Genomic DNA, 12166 nt, shown 5'->3' on the forward strand with positions numbered 1-12166 from the left:
GATATTGATTTAGAGTTAGCGGCTCTAGAGGAAGGTAATCGAAATCGACAAGCCGAATTATCTGCATACGCGGAGCTCGATAATATTGCGGAGGAGGACGAACAAGAGCCACCAGGTTAGTACGTTTTCGTTTTATATGTTTGATTTTTTTTCATTTTCAAGCATGTAGATCGTGATAAAGTAGTAGATGTAGTATGTTTATAATTGTAAACAGCGTGAAAATTACGATATGTGATTTATTCTTTTTAATGAATATATATAGTCGCATCGTATTTAGAATGGTAGAATATTTATTTAATGTTTGCTTCACGAATTCGAAATGTTAAATATAATTTAAAATTAATTTTAAGTTAATTTAAATGTTTAAACGAATTTGTAAAAAAACTCCATGCTTGATAAGTATTTATACAACGAAACTTTTATTACCCTCTAATAATTAGCGATTTGTAATTGTGAAAATTAATTATGTTGATATCAATATTTTCTATTTTATGATGACATTGTAGTATTAAGTTTTTTTGTTTCAACATATCTTCGTGCAGCTCTTCCAAGTACATAGAATGCTTCTTCTCAATAACCCCTTCTTACGTGATTCAACAAGGTATATGTATTGTATATTATATACACATATGTATGCAATATTTTCTATGTTTCTATGCTCCTCGAGATAAGACAAATTTAATTAATTGTCTTGTAGAGTACATAATTTTTATTACGTTATTAATTATAATTTTTATTATTAATTAATCTTTGCTGTTCAATAATGCCGTTTGAAAGTAGAACATATGCATGTTATTGTTGTTTTTGTAGAGATTAAAAAGAATGGTCTCTTCTCTCTATTTGAGAGTTAAGGTAAATATTCTAATTTCTTGATGAAAGACGTAAACGGAATCTTGCACTGTGTTGAGTATTGGATGGACTTAGGCTGGATGGACTTAGAGAATTAGATAGTGAAAGATTTTTAGCTACAGTTAGGCTTGTCTTGTCTTTTTTTCCTGAAGAAGTCTACCTGTTTTCGGACCTAGTTCCGGCGCCACAGCACCTCACTCTCGAGCGGCAGTTGAACAAGAGCGTTTTAATCGGTTGGACGGCGCCAGAAAATACTCATCAATTGGAGTCGTATCACGTCTACGTGGATGGAGTGTTGAAGGTTACTGTCAAAGCAACGGAGAGAACCAGAGCGTTGGTCGAAGGAGTTGATTCTACTAGGGTTCGTAAAAAAAAAAAATAAATTGTTATTTTTTAAAGTGATATATTTGTTTGTGATATTAGCTATATAGATAGACAGAGAAATATAATTTTTTATAATAGAACGGAAAATGTTTTATGTCAATTTGTAGTCGTATCAGTTTCACGAAAGAAGAAAGTGCGAGATTTATATAACGATGTACATAATTGAACGTAAAAGTTTGTCAGATTATTTGATTTCATTTAATTAATAATATAGCCACACAGAATAAGCGTACGTTCAGTGACACACTCAAGAAGAACATCTCGTGATGCCGCTTGTACTATGGTAATTGGTAAAGATGTCGCTTTGGGTCCAACTGCTGTCAAAGCATCGAACGTAACCGCCACTAGTGCAGTCATATCTTGGATGCCGAGCAATAGCAATCATCAACACGTGGTTTGTGTGAATAACGTGGAGGTTAGGACGGTGAAGCCTGGTGTTTATAGACACACGATTACCGGTTTAGCACCCTCGACAATCTATAGGGTAACCGTGAAAGCAAAAAATCTGAGGGCGACGCATTTCGAGGACCAAAATACTCAAGCGGCAAATAATTTAGCCTGTCATGTCCATTTCAAAACATTACCCAAAGGATTACCTGATCCTCCGGTCGATATCCAGGTTAACAATTGTTTTGATATTTTTTTCTATATTACAATCGATATCACATTCGATAAATAATTATACATTATATTTGCGATAGGTGGAGGCTGGACCGCAGGACGGCACTTTGCTAGTGACCTGGCAGCCTGTTGCCCTAAACGGTTCGGCCGTCACCGGTTACGCGGTGTATGCCGATGGAAAGAAGGTCACCGACGTAGACAGCCCCACCGGTGACCATGCTTTGGTGGATATACACAAACTTATGGGTTTGAATCCGAAACACATCACGGTCAGGACAAAAAGCAGGGAAAGTCAATCGGGCGATAGTTGCGCTACCGCTATTCCTTGTAGTGTTCTTCGTGGTGGAACTGCGACTCATTTGCAACATGGATCTACGCACATGCAAGATCAAGGACAACCGCAACCCACCGCTACCGGACAACCAGATGATCCGAGTAGGCATCGTTTAGGAGGTGTAGGTCAAAGATATCCATCGACTCCTGTACCTTCTCATATAAGAAGACATGGAGGCACTAGGGTTGACGCTCATGGCCAAGTTATTATTGAGACTGATGAAAACTTATCTGATAAAGAAATTTATCCTGGACAAAGCATGTCCCAGATGGGTAAGGATTCTTATTATAAAATTTGATTTCTTATATTTAGATTATTGAAGTTAGGTTATTCAAGTTCTATTGAAAGTTTTAAAATTTTGCATACATTACTATTTATTTATAGGAGTTCCAGAAATCACCAAAGATTCGGCAAGCGAAGCGAATTACAGTGAGGAAGATGATCCGTCACGTAGAGGTAGAGGTATGCCACTTCATCATAACCAACATCGATATGGACCTCAAATAGGGCAACAAGGGCTTCCTGGGACGCATCGACCAGGACGAATGGGTGGTCCTGCTGGTAGACCTCAAGATCCTTATTATGATCAACCAGGTTCGTATAGAAATATTTCAAATATTTGTCTATCATAATTTATTCATATTCCACTTATTTTGCGGAATAGGAAGTCAAAGAGGTAGGGCTTCTAGCTACCGTGGAGGACGAGGAATGCAAGCTCAAGGTGGTGCGGGCCATTCGTCAAGTAGCGCTCAACAAATGAACAAAAGAACACGTTGGTTTATTGCCCTATTTGATTATGATCCAAAAAGAATGTCACCTAATCCAGACGCTTGTGAAGAAGAATTGCCCTTCTCCGAGGGTGATACTATTAAGGTCTTTATTAAAAGTTATTTCAATTTTTCGTTATGAAATATTAACTTATAAATATAATATGTAAATTATTTTGATAGGTGTACGGCGAAAAAGACGCGGATGGATTTTATTGGGGAGAATGTCACGGTAGACGAGGGTATGTTCCTTATAATATGGTTGAAGAAATTAAAGATCAAAATCAGCCTGGACAAGGACAGCTAGGAAGGAGAGGAAGATGGGGAGATATTTATGCTAGTATGCCTGTGAAGAAAATGATAGCACTCTATGACTATGATCCTCATGAATTATCTCCTAATGTCGATTCCGTAAGTTTTGTTTTTAACAAATAGATATTTTTTTATAGTTTTATCAATAATAATTTGAAAATTTAATTTATTTACACATTTTAATATATTTTAATTCTATAGCAAGTGGAATTGGCATTCCAAACTGGAAATGAAATCTATGTCTATGGTGACCTAGACGATGATGGATTCTATATGGGTGAATTAAATGGAGTGCGTGGTTTAGTTCCAAGTAACTTCCTTACTGAAGCTCCTGATCAACCACCACAAGGACAACTTCCTCCAGGAAATAGGAGACCACCAGGACAAAGTCAAGGGCCAGGAGTCAGAGGACCACCTCCTCCGCCTCGAGAACCACCTCCTACTGGTCATCGACGAGGCAAAGGTAAAAGTTTCTAATTGATTATTTTTTTTATCGTTATATTATTCACTACGATGTCGCGAATTATGATATAAATAGCTCCTCAAGCCAAGTACACGAAGTAACTGAAATTTTTATATATTTTTCAATATTTTTCAACTTTCTGAAGAGAGAAAAGAAGCTAAATTTGAAATGACAGAATAAGCGAGCAGCAGAAACTAGAACGCAGTGATAAGCAGGATCGAAACTGAGAAAGATTTCTACGAAGATAAAAAGCACTGGCTCGAGGAGTTGCAATAAATTCACACTGGCGCCATATATTCAACCAATGTGAATTAATCTGCTTGAATATCTGAACGATGACGAGTACTATAATATTGCTTTTAAAATGGAAGAAAAGAAGAAGGAAAGAAAATCTGGAAAATAATTGGACGTCAGTGTGAATAGAAAAAAAAAAAAGAAAGAAAAAAAACATACAAACAGCAAGCAACACAAGACACGAAATTAGATGTGCCAGACGACAGGCAGAAGGGTCACACAAGTTTATGATTGATCGATCTTGCAAAGCCGAATCGTCATTGATCAGAATTTATTACTATTTTTAGGGATATATACCTATCTTGCAAATTTATTGAGAAATTGCAATACAGGGTAAAGCAACGTATCAACTATTTCTATAAGGCATTCTAGTAAGTCATCAGGTGCATTTATTCTTCAGAGAATTATTTTAACATAGTATTTCAATAATACACACAAGATTATAGGAACTCGTACTAATTTATCGCAATATAAAGTCCGATAACGAGATTAATGTGTTCGCGCAATGTGTGAAAGCTACATATTTTGTATCTGCAAATCTTTTTAGGAACACGTGTATTGCCATATGCAAAATAATTTTCTATCTATTTATCTATCTATCTATCTATCTATCTATCTATCTATCTATCTCTCTCTATCTATCTATCTCTATCTATCTATTTCTTTATCTATCTATCTCTATCTATCTATTTCTTTATCTATCTATCTCTCTTCTATCTATTTATCTATCATTCTATTTATCTATCTCTCTATCTATCTATCTATCTACCTATCTATCTAAATATCTATCTACTTATACATATATGTATACATATATATGTATATATATATACATATAAACGCACATATTTATATATAGTATATATATGTATATATACGATAAAACACTAAGCTGCTTTCAGTGTTTTCTATTAAATACAAATGCATACATATACATATATGTATGTATGAAATATTTACGTATGTATTATATTCGTATCTTTTGTTCCGAGCACTTTATAGCTCCGTTACTTTTTTACATGCCTATCTTTTTCCTCTACGACATATATATATATATATATATATACGTATTATATTTACGCTATATACATATATATATATATATACATATATAATATATATGCATGTGTATATGAAATATATATGTATATATATACATGTATATAACTATTGCGTGTATTTTATATATAATGACATAATATGTTTCTGTGTGCCTGAACTGGTCGATGGTCGTCGTGTCACATGATTGTCGTTCGTGTCGTGTTGTCATGCTGGCCATTTAGACATTTAAACAATCTTTTTTTCGATAACTCGTTTTGGATTATTAATTACGATATATTTTATCAGATTTCGTGTCTTGAAGTATAAAGTCGCGAGAAAAATTTAATATACGCAAGTCCAGATTTTGCCAAGTAAAGTAATTCAAAATTTTTTGTTTTTTCTATATTGAAAGAAAAATGTTATTTAAAAAAGAATGAAAATATACAAAAAAAAAAAAACGCGAAAACATATTTTATATGATATTTCATAATAATAAATCATTTCATAATATGATATTTCATACATAATAGAGAAAAGGAAATGTGGAAAGGAAGAAAAAAGTAGTTTCAAAATTTAAAAAATTTTAAAATAAAGAAATATTACTTGGCATGATCGGCAGCGTGTCTAAATGTCCATTTAGAAGGTATAAATGTGCCATGAATGACAACACGGTCTTGTTCTCTTCTCTGTTGCTAGATGCCTGCATTGTGCCTGTGTCTGTCCCTGTCTGTCACTTAGACTCTAGACAACAACAACAACAACAACAACCATCACTAATGAACAACCAACAACATCAACTCCAACATCAACAAAACAATCCACCGCATCTAGCGTACCAACAAGCGAATCACCACAGCTACACGACTGTAACCACGTCCAATCAACATGGGCCCACACCTATGGGTGCCCATCAACAAGGTCCCGTACCACCCCACCTTCAACAACAGGTGAGTTCACTGCTCTATCCAGAAGTTTTCACTTTCGCTTTTCGCCATGCTTTTTATCTTCTTGTCGCAAATCTTTCAAAATGTCCGAACTTCTTTTGCTCCTTTGTTTCAATTCACTGTTACGCTTTTGTTTCCACTTATTCTTTTTAGTTTTTATATTATTTTTCTTTAAATGAAAAGAAAAAACCCAAAGAGTCCAATGGCTTTAACAATTTAAGGATTAAAAAAATGTTCGATGATTCAGGTATGTTCTTAATGGCAATTACTTAACAATTCTAGAGAATTGACTAATGATATTGACGATATTCAATATTTTTTAACACAAATGTTTAATATTTATGATAAGTATATATATTGTTAGAAGATCATTTAAAATTTATATATTTACATATTTACATATACAATTAATGAGTCTTTTTTCAATTAATAGATATGTGTGATGCCTTTCAAGAAATGTTGACACGCTTCTAACAATAATTTTAGTAAATAAAAATTTTACAATTGCATAACAAAAAAAAAATTGTAAAATTTTTTTTAAAAAAATCACTATTCAAAGAAATGATTTTCATTTCTTTGATACGGAGATTCGCATTTGGTAAATTATATTAAAAAAATACGACATTTAAATTTTTTAATATTTTTGATTTAATATTAATAAAAATAAATGAATTTTGCATTATAATATTTAAATAATAATGTTTGCGTTAAAAAAATCATAGTATATCGAAGCTTATCATTAAATGCTTTTAATCAATAGACAGTTAAGCATGTATATTAGCGAATACGTAAATTGCACGAATTAAACGTAAATTGCAGTGAATTATGCTTCTTCAGTAATTAAAGATTTCTCGTCTTTCCATTTAACTCTCTTTTTTTCTCTGCTTTAATCATTATTCATTTTCGCTTCCGTTCCGCACAATTCTTTTTAATACATATTCATTTCAATCTCACATTCAGTAAAATTTCAACATTTTACAGGTCAACATCATACAATCAAAAGTAACAATCAATTAGATTATTAAGTGAATCGCTACCAAAATCTTATTTAATCATATATATAGAATTCTCATATTTTTGTCTCTTCATTTAGGTAACAATGTATCAACATATTAGTACAAATGCATTATTTATCATAATAATCATAATAGCAATGTAGTAGGAAGAAGCGAGATATCGTTATTAAACAATAAGTGTATGAAAACAATAAATTTTAATGTTCAGTTAAAATAGTACGTTAACGAACAATGTTATCTTTAAAAAAAGACTGTATCTTTAGAATAAAAATTTGTTTAAACCTTTCAGGATATCGGGTACTACTTGAAACAATACTACATTTTAACACACTTGCTGGTCCAGAATGTTTGAGAACGTATACGTACCAGATTTAAATTTTTAAAAGTTTATTCCATTAATTTGTGTCACTTTAATTTTTAGGGGAAGGGGAGGGGAGGCGTGATCAATCGTGGTAGTAATTTACCAGGAGGTATGCAGGGCCTTGGACAACAACAAGACTATCCGCAACAAAATCAACCGTATCAACAACAACAGCAAAATCAGCAAAACCAAAGTTATCAGCAACCGAACCAAGGATATCAACAACAAAGTGCAGGATTCGGTCCCCAAGGCCAACAATTCCAACAGCAACAGCCTCAACAGCAGCAACAACAACAACAACCGAATCAACCGTATTCCCAACAGAATCAAGCTTCTTCGATGCAAAGCAGTCAGAGTACAAGTAAACCGATGAGAGGAATACCGACAGTGTTGCCAACGCCTCAAGCAAAGGTGCAACCGAATACCACGCAAGGCCAACAACAACAGCAGCAACAGCAGCAAAGTACAGGGCCGAATCTGATGCAAAAGTTCACGGAGATGGCCGGTGCGAGCGCTGGCGGCGATATCCTGTCGAAAGGGAAAGAACTGATTTTCATGAAATTCGGATTAGGCAAGTGAGTGATTATCTTGCCCGTGTCGCCAGCTCCGCTTCTTCTCCATTTCAGCCCTACCATGTTGTCGTGAATTCACGCTGAAAGCTCGAAGAATCAAGAGATTTATTCATAAATCAGTATTACGGAGAAATGTTCGCGGAGAATAAGCGAGACGCGCAGGCAGGAACGTACGAATGCGTCTCGTCCGATCAAGTCTTCGCGAATATCCCTGAACAAATACAAATGTGTGCTGCCATTGCTGCTGCTGCTGTTGCTGCTGCTAATAACGATTGTTATTATTCCCCTGCAATCATTGGATCGTTCGATTGAAAAGATCTATTCACCTACGAAGAGACCGATATTTATTAATCTTTCTCATTGGTGCAACTTCCTATATAGGTATTAGTAAAATAAAAAAAGAAGAATGTTCGCTTGCATTTTGATATCTTTCGCGAAAATTGTTCGAGAAAGTTGTACGATTAATTATTCATATTCTTCAGAGAATATAAGCAGAAAATCTTAAAAATAATGAATAATTCTCGTTGAATTTTTTTAGATTTTTTCTTCTTTTAATTTTTTATCTTCTCGTTTTTTACTTTTATCACTATCTACTTTCTCCTTTTTCTTTATAGATTATAGATTATAGATTATTTAATGTCACGTAGTTTAAATGAAATAATGAAATTTTATATCATGATGGTAAACATTAAATAAGAAATAAAATCGAATAAAATACAGGGACAGAAATAATCGAATTTTTAGTATATTAATGAGTTCGTTATATAAAAAAATTACTCGTCAATTAGTTTAATTAACTAATTATTCTTATTATAAGTATAGATTAGATCGTTAATATTTTATCTATATGTATATGTAAAAAAGTAGTGAGAACTGAAAACAAAAAGGAAATAGAATTACTTAATTTTATAGTTTAGATTACATTAGATTTTAGAAGCTATTAAGATCTCGCTTTTAAAGAGGCTTTTTTTTTTTATTATTAGACGATTGATCTTTGCAACAAAATATTTTAGAAAATTAAATATCAAAACGTGACATATATATAACTATTTACAATATCTTATTTTTTATTTATTATCTATTATTTATTTTTTTCTTTCTTCGTTTTTTTTTGCCTCGACATATAATTTTCTCCTTTTAAAATATGTAATCAAATTTTATGTTGATATTAGACAAATACGAAGAAAAGAAACGAGTAAAAATGTGATTATAACAATAACCAAATAGAGTAACGTAATGCAAGTGGATCATTCGTAAAGAATAAACAGGAAAGTAGCTCCTTGTTATACTTGAGCAGGACTTTAAAATAAATAAATCATTGTATAAGACAAAGGTGAAATGACGTCAAGAAATCGACAGAAGTATTTACAATAGGGCGACTCGTGGATCAAATTGAACTACGTCATAAAATATATAAATATATAAATATATATATAAATAAAACAAATAAATAAATAAATAAATTAAATAATATCGCTCCGAGAAAACGGAATATGAATTTGATCGACAAAAGAAAATATTAGAGAAAGGAAAAAGAGATATGAAAAATCATAGCATACGTATAACGCCACGTCTTAATTAGATGTTATTACAACAACAAAATGATACAACTCACCGTTGTCAATGAGTGACAATATACGGCTCATCTTCTTTGCATTTCAAAAATCAATAATTCAGCAAAATTATATATTTTTCTTACAGACGTTGTGTGATAACATTGCATCACACGCGTTGTCAATTCTAATCATTAGAATTTTCTTTGTCTATTTAATATCAATGTTGGTCGATCAAATGAATGACAATGATTTTGTCGTCGTACGACATCTATTTAAAACATGGCATGATACGCAAATAAGATATAAATATATACATATGCATATACATATATGCATGCATGCGTGTACGTATATATATATTAATATATATATAGGTAAAGGTATGTATGCATACAAATATATATACACATATATATACATATTATATTTAACTATTGCAAAGTGTTGTTACATCGCTACTTGTATCGTATTTTGTACAAAGTATCCTTACCTTCAATTGTTCTTTTTCTTTTTTTGCCATAATATATATATATTATTATATGTATATATATTAATATATATATACACATATATATACATATTTATATATGTATATATATATAATATATATTATATATATATACATATATAGATATATAAAAATAAATAAATAAGTACACAATAAGACACAATATAAAGAATCCTTAGCAAAACAAAGAAAGCGTGACAAATGTTTCAAATGTCATTTTCCATCATATTTTGGAAATCATAAATTCAAAATTGATCATAATTGTTATAAAATATCGTGGATATATCTGTTTAAAACCGATAGTTGCCTCTCGTCCGTTTATGTTAATCGAGTGTCGACAAATATTATAATATTGTGAATGATATGCGATCTATAAATTAATTAACAATGTTAAACGCGCGGCCCAAAAATTCGTTTTGAAAAATTCTTCAATTATATTTCTTCAATTAAATTTTCTTTTAAATTTAAATCCTTTATAATCTATTTATATACATTATTGAAAGATTGTTACATTATTTGATTTCAATTTTTCTTCCAATTTATAATCAATTTATTATAATTTAATGCAAAAAAAAAAAAGAGCTAATTTGTATTTTCTTTACGTACTTTCATTATCTTTCATTTTTGTTGCAATAATTATTAGATTTGGAATGCGAGATTGGGCCACACGTAGTAGCACCATCAAATTGATATAATATGATTTTTGAATCTTGTTTTTGCAATGTCGATCACGATGAATCGCATAACGTTTAACGAGCAAGAGTTACAGAAACTGTGTATACTATGACTATGGACCAAACTATATTTTTTCAAGAGACCAATTTGGCTATTCAAATGTAGATTCATTTCTCTTAGTTCCATTTAATATTTCCTTTCACTTTCTTCGCGACGGTGGAAAAGCTAAATATAGATAAAAATGTTTTTATTAATATGTGTAATTCACATTTGAAAACTGTAGGTATTTATGATTAAGCATATTTCGATGTAATATTGTCATTGAAATAAAAGTCGCGAAATATGTAAAGCTTGCTCGATTGTCGTGTTCGATTTAACGCACGAAATTGCAAACTCAACATAGTCAATCTCGTTCGACCAGTATTCGCGCGAGCGTGAAAAATTTAAATTTTGTCTGAATCAAAAATTTATTGAAATGAATAGATACGCTTTCGATGCTGTTCTTTGAAATGTGTTTATCAACGATATCCGTTTGATCCATTGGAAACAATCAAAATTACATTTATTATAAGTATCTTTCAAAAATTCTACAATATGATTTAAAAATAAGTACATAATGTACATTGTATAATTAAGCGGTATTATAAAGTTTGTTAATATTCTTCAGCATTCAATGATTCTATGTCGATGGATTATTGTAATCTGTTGATTTAGAAAAATTTTCCAATGGATCGAGCCAAAAATATATTAGTTTCCTTTGATCTTTATCCTTATAATAACTTTTGAGCGGAGTAAACTCGCGATTGTTGTCAGAATTCCTATAAATCTTTGTTGTGAACATATCTAATGTGAAATGTTGATTCAGGCGATTAAACGAAGAAAAGAAAAAAAAAGAAAAAGACTGACGTGACATTTAAGATCTTTAAATGCTTAACACGTTCGCTACCAATATCAGAATTGATTGATGAAAATATTTGAGTATTCAGTCGATTCATCGGAAAATACGAATCTAACCTAATAATCAACTTAACCCAACATTCGCGAAAAATTGATGAACCGATCAAATCTATAAGAAGAGAAAAAAAAAACAGCATATTCTTTTAAGAAAAATCCTTAGATAAAAATTTCATTCAAATGGTAGTGAATGTGTTAATTAAATATTTCTTAGCAAATCTATATCGTTCATCTCTTTAATGCCATCTCTTTAACATTTTTGCTTTTTTTCCTCGTTTTTCATTATTCAGTTTTATATTGATATAAATCACGTAGCGAAACGAGTTTAAAACGATTCAAATGAAAATGTATGTGAGAAAAAATCCAGAATCATTGTAAAACGTAGCAGCATTGAATATGTACGAAAGAAAATATTGGAACAGTTACGAAAAATCTTCATCTATTATTGTTAAGTGTTAGATATCATAAGCAAAAAAAAAAAAAAAAAAAAAAAAAAAAAAAAAAAAAAAAAAAAA

The 12166-nt window shown here is 31.4% G+C and overlaps 1 protein-coding gene across 1 annotated transcript in view; it reads left to right on the forward strand.

The window, feature by feature from the left end:
• Positions 1–8359, forward strand: part of LOC102671593 — a 14698-nt gene extending 6339 nt beyond the window's left edge. The window contains exons 8-17 of the mRNA XM_031513587.1: positions 1–115; positions 1002–1210; positions 1448–1852; positions 1935–2460; positions 2573–2782; positions 2853–3061; positions 3139–3366; positions 3469–3730; positions 5762–6012; positions 7447–8359. The exon at positions 1–115 is cut by the window's left edge and continues 3 nt beyond it. Of these exons, the coding sequence (XP_031369447.1) occupies positions 1–115; positions 1002–1210; positions 1448–1852; positions 1935–2460; positions 2573–2782; positions 2853–3061; positions 3139–3366; positions 3469–3730; positions 5762–6012; positions 7447–7965 (2934 nt within the window). The 3' untranslated portion in view covers positions 7966–8359. The remainder of the gene's footprint in view (positions 116–1001; positions 1211–1447; positions 1853–1934; positions 2461–2572; positions 2783–2852; positions 3062–3138; positions 3367–3468; positions 3731–5761; positions 6013–7446) is intronic.
• Positions 8360–12166: the final 3807 nt, after the last annotated feature.

The sequence above is a fragment of the Apis dorsata genome, unplaced genomic scaffold (assembly GCF_000469605.1).
Source record: "Apis dorsata unplaced genomic scaffold, Apis dorsata 1.3 scaffold_681, whole genome shotgun sequence".
Taxonomy (NCBI): Eukaryota; Metazoa; Arthropoda; class Insecta; order Hymenoptera; family Apidae; genus Apis; species Apis dorsata.